Here is a 15750-nt window from a genome sequence, read left to right on the forward strand (position 1 = left end):
TCGTTCGTTGAAACAAGCTCAAAGCTTTGATAGCTTTAAGTAGGCCTAGGAAGCTCCAAAAAAAGTTTCTTGACAAGTATTAATAATCGATTTCATGGTAATGAAATGTCTGTATTATTTAACCAATGTTTTCTGGAAGTATTTTCATTACGTATACTCGGATGGTTATCTTCTGTTTCACTCATAATTTTAATGGCATATAAATGCACTCGGTAAACACTTTGTACATTAACCTGTACTATGTAACATTACATGTATTGTATATCCATACCAGGGTTCATAATTTATTTGAGCTCTTGCGCATCTAGTATATATAGTGTTTTCGTTATAACACTTTGCCTTTTCTTTCATAATATTGTCTAACCGTAGGGGGTCTACATTTTACAAGCAGTGCTTCTTAGTGGAGTCCTCCACATTTGTTATTATATTAAAAAAAAAGTTATGATATTTTGTATACATTATACTCTGCATATGTATGATATAATGTCCTATATGTGGGATATGAATAAATTTCATTTCATTTCATTCCATTTCAAAATGAAGATCAGACGAGGATTTCAAAATCACCCCTTGACTTGTTGGGACAGCATGGTCAGCGTAATGCTACATTTACTATAGCGTATGCCATTCTCATTAGGAGTACATCATCTCTTATGGACTGCATTCTTCAAGTGTCAAACAACTATACCTAAATCATTACAGGATACAGCCTTTTCATCGGTTGCCTCGCATGTTTGGAACTCTCTATACCAATCCAACTTTAATGCCTTCAAATAGGAACTCGAAACTTATCTCTTCCAGCAACTTTGTGAATTATAATGTGACATATTGTGATAGAGACGAGCGCCTTTAAAGTCAAATCGTCGGAATCTTCAACGGCTGTTAATATAAATGACCGACTCAGATGAGGTAAAAATACTGTAGTTTCTCACTTGCTTCCTTTTGCCAAAAATGGACAACGAACTACAACGAACTACTGTTACTATTGTCTCTATTTCCCTTCGTCATTGCTGACATACTTTCCATACAGGTCGTTATTCCATCCCCTTCATCGTTGTTGGTTTTTGTTTTTTTAATTTCCCCCCGTCGCATTCATGTTTGAATTGTTCATGTCCTTTCCGAGTGTTCCCTCATACCCTAGCACCGTCCTTCCTAGGAATATTATAGCCACGTGAACTTGTGTTACACGACGTGCAAAGGTCGGATTTAACAATTACGAAACGCAACTCTCCACGGAGTCACTGCATCGAAGCTACACTCAACACTGCTCAAGATCTTGCATGAACAGAGCGCGGCCACCCAACCCAAGAAATCAAGAGTCAACCGGATCACAGTCTCGTTACATCATTAATTTTGGATCGTCATCGACAAACGATTGCGTCGAGATGCCAAAATCGAAAGGTAATTACTACTGTAATTTCCACATAATCATTATCCACCTTTATTTTCAGTACCTCGCTTCATACTCGGTAATTAATTATGTATGTTCTTTGTTTGAGATTATAACACTTTCAACCGTAACTCCTTGTATCATGGTACCGAATCACTGTGTTCACCGATAAATGATGAGAAATTAATAAGACATTATCAATAAGAAACTAAAAGCAACAATATTAATCATCAAAGCGCATAAACTCGACTACTTCATAATTTGATTATATTTCAATTTCAATTCAATTCAGTTCAATTTATTTTCGTACTTCTCAATGAAGGAATGTACATCAAATATAATAAAAACATAGTGAATCATAATATCCGGCTTGGATGTACAGTAAATTAATATAAGCATGTAAAACATATAGCGGCCAATCATCGTACGTTTGGTTCTATGTATAACGCTAAACTGCTAAAGAAATATGATGGAACCTACTTAAAAGCGAGCTTGTTAAGCGTAGGTCCCAAATTCTGAACGGAGTGTAAAGATGAGGAGCACAGATGCAACGTAGGACCAAAATAAAGAGAAACAAAAATGAAAGGCAAAAATACCTGGGGCACTAACAGAATCTTCTCAATACATTAATAGTGATATACAGACAACCACATTATATGGTCTTTAACTTTATGCATCGCGTCACATGCGAATTAAGTCGGCCATTTGACCTCTGTAAAGTAAAAAGAATTTTTATGGCATCACTTAGCTTTGAAAAGAATATGTAGAATCACCTCTAATAACGTATAAAGAGCACATTAATGCAACAGAACACAAATTCTGTATTGATCTTCGACAAAAAAAAACAAAAAAAAAAACAAAAAAAAAACGTCTCTCCACTTTGTTCCATCAAATATTTATACAGCTGATAAAATCAGCGTCGTCGATTAACCCATGAACTTAACGCGTGCTGTGTGACGTGAAATGTAATCCTTCGTCTTGGTCCTTCATGAGCCCGTTCGTCTGAAGATAAAACGTCGATCGGTTAAGGACAGGGCCCCTGAAACATCATTTAGTCAAATTTTAGTTAGGAACCCTATTATTCTAATTAAGATAAATTCTATCAAGTCGTTAAAAAAAAGGGAATAAATACACTTTTGTGATTATTTTGTTCCTTTTTGCCAAAGGGGAACAGTACAGTGGAAAGAACAGCTTTCTTGAACAGAGAGAGAAAAAAAAAATATCATATAGGTTAGCGCACAGGCACACACACATACACACAATATCAATCGATCAAAACTCACACATAAGCCAGTCATTGCGCTCATACACAGACTTCGAAATTCCAAAGGGTACCTAGCGTGCCTGGAGCACACAAAGAATAAATACATGGCATACTGCGTCAGAAAAAAAAAAATCAAACAAAGGAAAGCAAATAATGGCATTGTCTTGTTTGCTTATGCATTACTAGTATTACATTAGGCAGCAGTTTATCATGCCTCACAGCTATATAATTATGAAAAAGATTATAGTCCCTATATCCTGACAATAAGGGTGCCTGTATCCAGGGTCTCTTCAATGTACGTCCTGATCCAACAGAGTACGAGATTAATATTGTATTTCAGAGAGCTTAATCTAATAAGTGTATAGGTCTTGTGGACCTCCCTGCCCCCCCCCCCCCCCCCCCCTCATGTGTCTGACTCTTATGGGGCCTGGTTTGCCTAAACTTAGTGTCAAGCTCATGGGCAATGCTACCTAGTTTCGAGCTCGTGGGCTGTATGGTTCCGATGAATGACTCATGGTCCTGGAGCGTACAGTGACGTCATGGACCATCTAGAAAACGACCGTTGATACAGTGAGGCCTAACATGCATTCTACATGAAGTAATCCTGTGTCTTGCTATTGTCATCCAGTTAATCTTAGGTCATTAAGTCAGGCAACTTGGGGCATTTTTTTTTTAATGACATCTTTAGGTACCTCACTTCCAAATAGGAGTGGAACAACTATTTGCTCTTATTGTCTTCTTTATACTCGATACTCCTTAACAATTGGGCCTGGCCAAGAGTTGTGCCCCCATGCCCAAATATTGCTTGTTTCCAATATGGCCGCCATCCGGTTTGCATCCAATGTGTGAATCAGTGTAATATGGCAGCGGGTAATATCATCCGTTTAAAACTCTCTGCCAGCAAGTGATGATTCAGTGTAACCTCCTGCTGAAATTGGTCTAGATCTATACCCTCGATCTCTTTCAAGACAGGGCAGCATCTGCGTCTTCAGTGAAGCACGCGATTGAGCTTACATTGCACGGATCGGCACACAGATCTCCACCACACTTCAAATGGACATCCTGAGGTCAGACCAGCGTTCTTCCAGGTGCACAGCCACTGTATGCGATCATCAGAGTCTTCCATTGGCATGGAGAAGTACATGTTTATGTATTTTACGTGGAATCAGTTCCCGTCTGTTGTCTTCATCAATCTTGCAATGTTGTTGTTTATTGTTTTCCCTCTCCATCACGAGTATAATGTGGAACGTGTTGACTATTTCACGTGAAGTTGTTGTAATGTCGGAAAATGCAAGGCTGTAATGCAGGTGGCCTATTGCAAGTGGCCTATTGCAGGTGGCCTTCAATTTGTTTTTCACATTATATTGACATGTTTAACAGACTGTAACTCACCAAGATGCCTATTGAAATCTTTTGAAAAACTTCTGCTTGATTTCACACGAGCGGATGATTATCAATTGTCGTTCTGCTATCATCGTGAGTGAAACAAAGTATTGTTTCTCTTCAAAAGATAGCGTGCCAATTAATATGCAATTACTGTTGGTGCTCTATATAAGACATTCCAACCCACCTCCAGCCTAGACATCCGTAGGCGTTGTGGTGTAGAGCGGGATCTGAACATCTCTCATGAAGCGAGACTTTTCTTTTCTTTTCTGTTCTTTTCTTTTCCCCACTAACAATGTGAAACAAAGTGTTGTTTCTCTTCAAAAGAGAGCGTGCCAATTAATCTGTACTTAGGTTGGTGCTATCTAAACAAGACATTCCAACCCACCTCCAGCTTATATCCGTAGGCGTTGTGGTGTAGACACGGTAGAGCGAGACTTTTATTTTCTTTTCTTTTCCCCACTAAAAACTAAGTTTAGTAGGAAACATAGAAGCATTCGCACGTACTGTTTGCATTCCCCGTCACATGCTTTGATAATCGGAATTTTCACGTACACACTTTTCCTGGAATTTTGCCAAGAACTTTTCAACACAAAACATGTTCAAAAGAAACCATTTGGTTCATACATAATTTGATTAAAGGGGCCTACTTGTCACCGTCCACGGACTCGAACAGTTTTCGCTAAAGATACAAGTATGTTTACAAGACTGCAAACAGTAGAATGATTTGCCCCTTAACGAATCAGACTACATCTCTTGAAATGTCTTCAAACGTAAATGAAGTCATTCCTCTTGAACGATTTCTCTCTCTTATATATATTATATATAATCTATTCATATGAAGACAACGTCATTATTGTGTAAGTTCCTAAAAGCTCCTTACGACTTTTTTCAAGCCGGCGACCATGTTATTGTACAGATACATAGAAACTAGTATTGGATTTGTCATCACATTTACAGCTTGCCACTATAACTGATTTCTCGGATCAAACATTTTTTTTTTAATATGCTAACAAACTTCCTTTCCCTAAAGCATTTCATTGGCTCAATCTTATATTGGGGTGTGGTGTTCACTAGAAATGAATTCCTTATTGGTGGGGCTAACAACCCCCCTCCCCCCTCCCCTTAGCCCCACCGTCGGTAAAGGTGCAATCACACATCGGCGGTTTAGATGGCGGTTCATGGCGGTTCAGCAAATCGCCGTGCTCCGCCAAAGACCGTGTTTACACCGTATACAAACCGTGGTCATCCGTCACCCATCCGCCATGAACCCCGAGAACCGCGGGGAACCGCGGGGAACCGCCAGAAAAATTAAACATGTTTAATTTTTCGTGGCGGTCTTGGCGGTTTGAAATGGACCGTGTTCACATCGCCGTTCATCGTGTTAAGAACGGCATCCTCCGTGTTTGCACCGCAAGATCCGTGATAATACCGTGTTAACACCGCCATAATTTTCAAGCGAAAAGAAACAATGAACTTAAAAGAGAATAATGGCTCCGGCGACACTTCGTGGCGGAGCAATAAAAAATGGAGACAAAAGCAAAGATAAACCCATAATGCAAGATCGGGCAAATATATTAAATGCTACAGTTTCCTTACTTCTTTAACACATATCAGTAACAAATAAAGTTTAATGTTCAAAAAGTTGTTAGGTATGTTGAATAGGTACATCATTTACATTAAAAGGTAAGTTCATAATTTTATCAAAGGTTAACAGCTTTTAAGATGGCCAGCAACGTGTTACACACAGAAGACTTATGTAAATATGTTGGGTTCTGCTTTCGTGATTATGTATGCCATTTTTGTAAGACTGCATGTTGATACAGATATGTTGAAACTTAAGAGAGTAGAGGGAAAAGCAATGTTGAAACTTGAAAAAACACCATTATTATGTTACATGAACCTGTAAGTAAAGAGGAAACTATGCACATAATACTATATTTCTGTGATAATGTATAATGTACATAATATGTCTTTTTATTGACTGTTGTTAAAGATATTATTATTATATTATCATCATTACCGTTCTTATATAGCGCATAATACCTTTGGCAAGGTCTCTATGCGCTTTAGAGGGGGAACAAAAAGATAAACAGGAAAATGTAATTTCAGAAACAGTAACATGCTGCATATATCATCATCTACAGTCACTATGTTACTATTTTAACAGTTAAGTATTTAAAACATTTTGGACTTATTGATGGAACTTGCATGTTCTATCACTTGGGATGCTGTTCAACAGTTCTGGGGCGGCATAAACCACGTTTGCCATAGTAGTTTCTCGTAATGGATCGAGGGTATCACATACAGATTCCCCTTACGATTTAGGAACTCTCCTAGGCTCATATTTCACGAGAAGCTGTGAAAGATAAGAAGGAGCAATTTTGTGAAAACATGGATAAACAAGCAACAAGATCTTAAATTCAACACGCGAAATAATTATGTTAAAACTTAATTAAGAAAAATTTTGAAAAAGAGAGATGTTGAAACAAGCAAGTACTTGTACATCACTTGATAAATAAACCTACAAATGAACAGGAAACTCTGGAAACTATTTTGGATTCTTCTTTGATATGTATGTCTTTTTAATGACAGTTAATACGGATATTTTAAAAATTAAAAGAGAAAGAGAAAAGTTACGTTGAAACTTGAAGATAATCGCTTGTTGCATCATTTATATCAATCTGTAAAACACAGGGGATTACAACGTTTCATAATTTCTTTAGAATTGTGTTTACCTAACAAAGCAAAACGCTCCTTGTTGAAACCCATTGAGGACAAATGAAAGGGCTCTGATTGCATCCAACTACATGGGCTTGGTATGGACTCCTCCACCTTCCGGGACGATACGTGTTACTACCGCGTCAATCCGCGTTTGCTCCGTGTTCAAAACGTGTTGAGAACGTAGTCAAAGTGCTTTCCGCCATCATTGGGACACGGTTCACGGCGGTTTGAGAACCGCCATGAACCGCCATCTAAACCGGCGATGTGTGATCGCACCTTTAGGGACCAAGCAAAAATTTGCAAGTGTAAAAAAACCCTTTAGAGGGATAAATTCTGGCAGGAGGGCGACCTTCCAGCTCAGAAGATCATTTATATATATGTTTGGGGATCAGAGGGTAAAAAACGCCATCATGTCATTCCCCGTAATTTGGTGCGGGACTTTGGGGGTGGAGAGCCATTGGAACTGACCACTAGCGGGGAAAGTAGCCAATGTCTAACTTATAAATTCCTATGACCATAGACTTTTCTTGGGAGAGGGAGTTTCGACAAAAAATAGCTGGAAGGAAGATAAACGATTTCATAAACTCCAAGAAGGGGAAAATACTGAGCATATTGACGTCACAGGGTGTCTAGGAAAACGAATGCAGTGTTCTGTTTTCTTTTACTCTCTATTCTATTCTATTCTTTATTTTATATGTTGTAGCCATCTGGGCTACAATGTAAAACAGATATGTTTGTTTTGTACGTCCTCTAAAGATCACCAGAGGTCAAAGGTATATAGAGCCCTGTCTGTGCTCTTTGGAATATGAAGACAATTTCATTGTAAAACAGATATGCTTGTTTTGTACATCTTAACCATGTTTTTCATTACCTAATGATACCACAGATCAATATACAGTAATGATATTTTGAGGTCATAAAAACCTCTAAAGGTCACCAGAGGTCAGAGGTAGAAACCTGTCTTTGTTCTTTGGAATATGAAGACAATTTCATTGTAAAACAGATATGCTTGTTTTGCACATCTTAACCATGTTTATCATTAACTAATAACATCACAGATCAATATTATGGTATTTTGAGGTCATTGACCTCTAAAGGTCATCAGAGGTCAAAGGTAGAAACCTGTCAATGCCCTGTGGAAACGGAAGATTTGATTACAAATACATATTTAGTGCAGCCTAACCAAGATCTAGGCCTATCATTCACAAATGCATCCAAACATCAATATCCTGATATTTAAAGTTCATTGACCTCTGGAGGTCATCAGAGGTCAAATCAGACTTAACTCCCGATCTTAAGATGAATCTTATGGTATGTACTAACACTAGTGAAAGTTTCATGCTTTAGTCAAATTTTGCACAATTCTCATGATTTTGAGGGCTTAACTGCTCTACTAGGAGTGCTCACACGGGTAAATAATTCCCCATAGAGACGTGTGTTACAATTCAAATTCAAAAAATTCTGTAAAATAGCTGGGAGAAATGAGGTGTTTCATCTTCATTAACCTGGATAAGTGAGATATACTCTTTCATCCATCAAATTTACAAGGCGGGTTCTTTCGCTCAAACTCTGTTCAAGCAGGGAGGTCAAGGGTCCGCAAAGCCAGATTACGAGTTCTTTTCACTAAAGAAATCACCCATTTTCTGTATATGCACCAAATGAAATATAGTCCTTTCAAATTCCATGAGAAAAGCTTTCATCTTCCAACCAAATTGCAGTTTGTAGAGGAATTAATACTCAATATCTGCAGCTATTCAGTATTTTGCCAAACTGCATTATTGATTATTAATTATAAAATTCTTTTTTCTTCATTTATTTTGGTATCTTTGGTACGATTTTGTGAAGGGGTCTGGGACATTCCATTTTATTTGCAGGTGTGAGCTCAAGAGTATAGGGCTCGCACCTGTAAATATAATGGAATATCCCTGACCGCATCACAAAATCGTACCAAAGATACTAAAATAAATGAAAAAAAAACCTTAATTAAAAATTAGAAAAGGCATATTATGGCAGAAACTGAATGGCTGCAGATATTGAGCATGAATTCCTGTACAAACTGCATTTTGGTTGGAAGATGAAAGCTTTTCTCATGGAATTTGAAGAGACTACATTATTTTATTGGGTGCATGTACAGAAAATACGTGATTTTTTTTTTTTGTGTGTGTGTGAAAAGAACTCGTAGACTGGCTTTGCGGACCCTTGAGTAGAGTTTAAGCTATAGAACCCCCTTTGGAAATTTGATGGATGAAAGGGTATAAAAAATATCTCACTTTTTCAGGTTACCGAAGATGAAACACCTCATCGATCATTTATCTCAGCTATTTTACAGATTTTTTTTTTTCCGGGGGGGGGGGGGGGGGTTAATTCTAACACACGTCTCTATGGGGAAATATTTACCCGTGTAATAATACTGTGATACTCTAGTTATAGAAAAGAGTCCCTTCATACAGATAGCAAATTCAAGATTATCATTCTCGAAGACGCGGCTTAACTAACACCAGCTGCCAAAGGCAGTTGCCAGCCGGGCAATAGCTAACGTTTACCAATCTACCAGACCTAGTTCAAAATACAAAATAATGCTCGAAATGTACATTTCTTCTAACGCAGACGGACAATACTATGCCCACGAAAATCAAGACAGAGTATATTTAATGACAATTTATGCACATGAAATAAATTAACCCCGGGAAAACAACAGCAAGAAAAATAATACTTAGCATAGCAGGTCAGATGAATTTCTCACCGCGTCGTTTTAAGCAGGAGGACATACTGTAGCCTGCACGCATTTATTTCTCACAGTCCTAATGGAAGGGCCTTTTAGTTTAGTTTTGTTTGATTTCTTTTTGATTCTTGTTTATTTTTCTTGTTTCTTTTTACAGTTTGAATGTTAGAATGTTGATGCCTGATTCATCGACGTCCTTTTGATTTTCAAACAGGGTTGATGGAAAGGATCCGGGACGGGGAGACCGTCATCTGCGCGGAGGGATATGTCTTCGCCTTCGAGCGCCTTGGCTACCTCAAGGCCGGCCCTTTCACCCCCGAGGTCGTGGTCGACCACCCCGATCTCGTCAAGCAGATGTACAGGGACTTCGTCAGGGCCGGAAGCGACGTTGTACAAGCATTCACGGTGAGCGGTACAAAGTCAAGCAATAAATTAGCACTTTTCAGAGCTAATTTGAAATACTTTCCTTTGTGTCCTTCCCCCCATGTCTCTCATGAGGAGAACTATCATTTCCTCTTTCTGGTTTTTTTTTTTTTTTAATAATACATGCGCAATAAAATGACACAAATAAAACTCTATACTGTTATCAATGATGTTAAAAAATGGTTATCAATGATGTTATTTTGTACTGAAATGTTGAAAAATGCAGTAATAAAGGTAACCAACCAACCAAACAAACAAACAAAACACAGAAATGAAAAGGTAAGAGGAATCACAAGCAGAAAAGTAATCATATTCCTTTGCCATTAAATGGAAAATCTTGAGTACATTCTAATCATGATTCATGTTACGCTCTGCTATATGGCAGCCTCTCCAAATTTACGTGTATATCTTTTCCACGACGTCACGCAGTACTACGGTAATCGTTCCAAGATGAAGCTGGTCGACAGGGAGGACGACATCGAAAAGCAAAATCGTCTGGCTCTCAGGATGGCCCGCGAGGTCGCCGACGAGACAGGGACGCTAATGTGCGGAGACATCTCCAACACCTTCGTCTACCAGCCGGACAACGAGGAAGCCATCGCTGAAACTTGGGCGCTATTTAAGGTAAAAGACTCTCCTCGAAATCACCTTGGTGGTTTGTTTGTTTGTTTGTTTGTTTGTTTTTCAGAATTTCAAAGCATGAGACTGTAAGCAGTATTTCGTTGAAAGTGCGTAATTTCTGAAAATCAAGCATGTCAAGTCTTGCAAAAATGGGCGCTGTATGAGGTTATTCTTTGTTCGATAATCCCTTGTATAAATCTAATGTACGAATGAAAGAAAACATTGATGTCTAAGTATGCACACTTGGACCCCAGCTTTACAAAAATAGTTCTTGAAAGCACTAATAAATACGTGTATAATGATATTTCATAATGATAGAATATAACATTTAGTTACGAAATGCTGTGACAATCATACGAGACGAGACAATATTTTTTTTTAATGTATAAGAGATATGATAACATGAAAAATGTACTACGAAGATGTGACAACAATGAAACCAATAGAGAGAACAAGAATAACAAGAATAAGACGATGATAATGACTGAAACAGTAATTTCGTGTTTCGGGGCGAATGGTTTACTCATTATAGGAACAGATCGAGTGGGCTGTCGAAGAAAGGGCCGATTTTATTGTTGGCGAGACGTTTGGCCATCTCGGGGAAGCTCTGCTGGCGACGAAAGCAATCAAGGAGCTCGGAAAAGGTAAAGACTTTTGATTACTGCTTATGATTTCATGATATCATAACATAGATCACAATGAAACAAACTGTACGCCCGTTATAACGAACACGGTTATAACGAAATTCTGGTTACAACGAAGAAAAAATTCATACGTCAACATATCAACTTTATGTTTTTTATTGCTTATATTTTTTTCGGTTATGATGAAATTTCGATATAACGAAAGAAAACTGCCGGTCCCAAGGACTTCGCTATAAAGGGAATTGACTGCATACATACACATACATACATAAAGGTCTACGTGCAGGCCTATAACGATCATAATGTAAAATTGTGTATGTAGGGCCCATGTGTGTGATGCAGTCTGATGGGCACATTTACGTTTCAGTTCACCTCAATTCGTCTTAAGGTGTTCCAGCTGTCGTGACCCTTGCAACTCACCGTTTAATCGAGAAGGACGGCAAATTCTTCATAGGAAGGGAAGGTGTGGAAATCAACGATGCCCTTCGACAGCTGGTTGCCGCTGGAGCCGACGTCGTCGGCTTTAACTGCATCCGCGGTCCGGAGCAAATCACGGGGCTGCTGGAGGGAGCTGTCAAGAGCAACATCGGGGTAAGCCACTTTTACGCCACCAAAGTCGACCTGTAAACGTTCTGTAGATAGAGGAAGGGGTTCTAAAAAGACAAACAAACAAACAAACAAGCAAGCAAACAAACAAACCCTATCCGAGCTCTGATTTTAGTATTTTGCTGCAATTTGGAGTAATATCAGACAAATAAAAGAGTATCTTCAGAGAAAATCGTTCAAACCAAAGACTTTCCTCATGTTGTCTTAAATAAGCATATATACGATATTCTGCAAAAGCAGCCCTTGGCATTCATTTCTGTGTGTATTGTGAGCATATACATGATTGTTGACGAACAGAGGAGCCACGACACATGCATACTGATTTTTGAAAATCAACGGATGCTTGCAAAGCGTCCCTCAGCAAAATTCCTTGAAGGAGAAATCCACCCCAAAATAAATAAACTTCAATTTCAAGATATATCTTCCTCGTTCCTTATCTGATTTTTGACATTTTTATGCCTCCGCCACGTAGTGGTGCTGGAGGCATTATGTTTTCGGGTTGTCCGTCCGTCCTTCCGTCCGTCCGTAATGAACTGTGGACAGCGTAACTAAAAAACCTTTTGCGGTATCGTAATGAAACTTGGCATTGTATTAGGGGGTGAGGTTGTGCCTATCAACTTTTGGGTGCACATGCTCAAGGTCAAAGGTCAAAAGGTCAAGGTCAAATGCTTAAAATTTCACTGTTTCCCCCATATCTATATGCAATGCTAGAAGATATTTCATTGAAACTTAGTGTATATGTGTATTACCCAATTAATATTCTCTGGTTAAAGTTTGGGGTCATGAGGTGAAAGGTCAAAAGGTCATGTAAAAATATCAAAATTTCACTTTTTTCTCCGTTTCTTGTAAATTGTTCAAGGTGTCTTCATGGAACATAGTATATCCATGTACTAACTGGCAGTGATTATCTAGGAAATTTGATGTTCATGGGGTCAAAGGTCAGGGGGTCAAAGGTCAAGGGCAACACTTTAAAATTTTCCTATTTCCCTCATATGTATGCAATACCAGCAGGATTATTTTTCATTTTTTATAACTAGGTGTTTGCTTGTATAACCCAATAGATATTCTCTGGGAAGCTTTTTTTTTTTAGCCAAAAGGGTCAAAGGTCAAAAGGTCAAAGATCAAGTGAAAGTGCTGAACTTACTTCTTCCTCCATTTCTCGAAAGTGGCTCAGTTATCTTGAAACTTAGTACATATTTATGCATGTTCTGCCTGACAGTGATTCCCTTATGAATTTTAGGTTCAAAGGCCAGATGAAGATGGCAACAATTTACTATTCAATACAGAAATTGCACTTTTTCTCCATATCTTGAAAATTATTCAATGCATAAACTTATGAAAGGGTCAAAGTCAAGTTAAAGTCCTTAAATCCCCAAAATACATGCTCTCCAATTCATCCAATTAAACCTAGGTCAAGGAAGGTGAACATTCAACACATTTGTGACAAACATGTCATTGTGATATTTTGCCAATATTGTGAAAATGTAATCACACATTGTCCACATGTACTATGGACCTATTAGGAGAATCATGCATTATGGCGGAGGCATAGCTCTTTGTTTTTCGGCATGTCACAACAACAAATCAACGCTCTACAACGTCTTCAAAACTCTGCCGCAAGATTACTGACCTATAGTAGGAAAACTGCTCACATTACGCCAGTGTTACGTTCTCTCCATTGGCTTCCTGTTGAAAAGCGAATTATTTTCAAAATTGCTCTTCTTGTGTATCATGTAGTTCACTCAACTGCACCCGAGTATCTCCAGAATTCTTTATATTGTTATAACCCTCCTCGCAGACTTCGATCCTCTACTTCCTTTTCATTTCAGATACCTATAAGGTTAAGCATTCATGGGGAACTCGTTCTTTCTCCCACATTGGACCAAAAGTTTGAAAAGATATCCCTGTAACTGTTCTCCATTCATCCTCTGTGGAATCATTTAAATCATCCCTAAAAACATATCTGTTTAACATGTTGTAGGAAACAAAACAAAAGTGAAGATGTCACATAATTCCTTTTCTCTCTCCCTCTCTCTTCTTTCTTTCTTTCTTTCTTTCTTCTCCTAACCTTAAGACTAAAAGCGCCATGAGCATCTTTTGATGGACTGCTATAAAAGTATACACTATTATGATTATTATTATCATACCAGTCGCCTTAGCAACATTTCTAGTTTTGTATCGTTCTGTTTTTCTCTTTCTTTTGAAGTTCATTCATTTTGGAGTGGATTTCCTCTTTAAAAGGTCACGTTACTCTGCACAGTGATGATACACAAGCCTATTCTGCGAAATTGATTTTGTGCTTTATCAAAATAACAATATTTTTCATTGTATTGTTTACTGCAGGCCCCGCTAGCTGCATTGCCCGTACCATACCGAACAACATATGAGCATCCGTCATTCCTCAGCATTCCAGATCCAAAGACAGGTATCTACTTAGTACTTGCATGGTTTAATGCCGAGCAGTGGTGGATCGGGGGGGGGGGGGGGGGGAGGGGGACGGCACCAGGCGCGCCTTTTTTTTTTGTCAAAACAAAAGAAATAAAAACAAAAATGGAGGGGGTGCATGCACCCCCTTTAATTTTGCCAAGGCGCCTCCCCCTCCCCCCCCCCTTTACGGAATCCCTGGATCTGCCCTTTAATGGGTAATTTATTGGGTAATTTATCAATTACGATACAACCCCGCGAGATTCAAGTCCTAGAAACATTTTTTATCCCCTGCCGCTTGGTGCTGTAAAACTCAACTTTGTAAGTTTACATGTCAACGACAACATTATTGACTTTAAATCTAACGTGTCTATAACCTAAATGATGAAAACGTTATTTACGGCTTTGAGTGTAAGAAATAGGAAGTATAGTGCGCTCAGCGTTTGTATTAGTATCTAAAATGAATCTTTCACAATAAGGGGACAATCTTTTTTCCAGAAAAAAAAATAAACAAACTTTGCTATTCCTGGTTAACTGGGATACTAATTACTTGTGACCGAAATATAGGTCAACAGCGGAGCCCCATTTGTGATGGAAGAATTCATGAACTAGCAAAGTTGACCAAATATTATCATTTTTTATTTATTCATCTATTCAGTATTCTTTACCCACTGGTATCCCCATCCGAGGTTTATACACCCTTATTCTTTGGGGGCCCTGCAAGAGAATAACAAAATACAACAATGATACAGAATACATAAAGTAACAAAATACAACAATGATACAGAATACATAAAGTAACAAATCAAGAACATTCTGCTTTACATAATTATGTAGGTCCTATTAGTTGTTTCTATGCAAATAAGTTTTGGTGATAACAATTCACAAATTCATTCATCACATTATTTGAAATAGGATGATACCCTCTACACAATATAGGGATATATAGAAATAAAAACAAATAAGCTGTTTATTTGATCAGAAGTAGGTATGCGTAATTGGTATCATTGTGCATTATTATTTCATTGAAGGCAAGCAAGCATTTCCTGTCAACATGGACTGTTTACTCTGCTCTCGGTGCGACATCGTACAGTTCGCACAGGATTGCGTCCGACTCAAGATCCCATACGTGGGACTGTGCTGCGGCAACGCACCCCACTTCACCAGAACCCTGGCCGAGGCTCTTGGCCGGACGACCGGGGCGTCCAAATTCTCACCAGACATGTCGCTGCATGGTCTCTTTGGAACCAATAAAAGCAAACTGAACAAGTACTACCTTGAAGAAAAGAATTTCTAGAAGAAGCAGAAGGGAGCTGAAAGAGTTCAAGAATAAGAGAAACGACTTATAGGACAAGTTCACCTTCATAGACATGTGGGTTGAGTGAATGCAGCAATACTAGTAGAACACATCGTTGAGAGTTTGAGGAAAATTGGACAATACGTTAAAAAGTTATGAATTCTTGAAGTTTCAGCTCAGTCACGGCTGGATGAGAAGACTACTATAGCTTGTGATGTCACGTGTGTACAACGATATAAAGAAAGAATAAAG

The 15750-nt window shown here is 38.5% G+C and overlaps 1 protein-coding gene across 1 annotated transcript; it reads left to right on the forward strand.

The window, feature by feature from the left end:
• Positions 1–1229: 1229 nt before the first annotated feature.
• Positions 1230–15498, forward strand: LOC140243028 (betaine--homocysteine S-methyltransferase 1-like). The gene is made up of 7 exons (XM_072322768.1): positions 1230–1401; positions 9698–9888; positions 10336–10530; positions 11060–11171; positions 11560–11762; positions 14121–14202; positions 15233–15498. The coding sequence occupies exons 1-7, from the start codon at positions 1281–1283 to the stop codon at positions 15496–15498; spliced, it is 1170 nt and encodes a 389-aa protein (XP_072178869.1). The 5' UTR covers positions 1230–1280.
• The last annotated feature ends 252 nt before the right edge of the window (positions 15499–15750 follow it).

Source organism: Diadema setosum, chromosome 19 (genome assembly GCF_964275005.1).
Source record: "Diadema setosum chromosome 19, eeDiaSeto1, whole genome shotgun sequence".
NCBI classification, from domain to species: domain Eukaryota; kingdom Metazoa; phylum Echinodermata; class Echinoidea; order Diadematoida; family Diadematidae; genus Diadema; species Diadema setosum.

Bases quoted from the DNA above. Each gene is read 5' to 3' on its own strand.
- LOC140243028 (XM_072322768.1), top strand. From the start codon at position 1,281: ATGAACAGAGCGCGGCCACCCAACCCAAGAAATCAAGAGTCAACCGGA. The intron at 9,889-10,335 runs GTGAGCGGTACA...GACGTCACGCAG, and splicing joins ACGTTGTACAAGCATTCACG to TACTACGGTAATCGTTCCAA. The intron at 11,763-14,120 runs GTAAGCCACTTT...TGTTTACTGCAG, and splicing joins CTGTCAAGAGCAACATCGGG to GCCCCGCTAGCTGCATTGCC.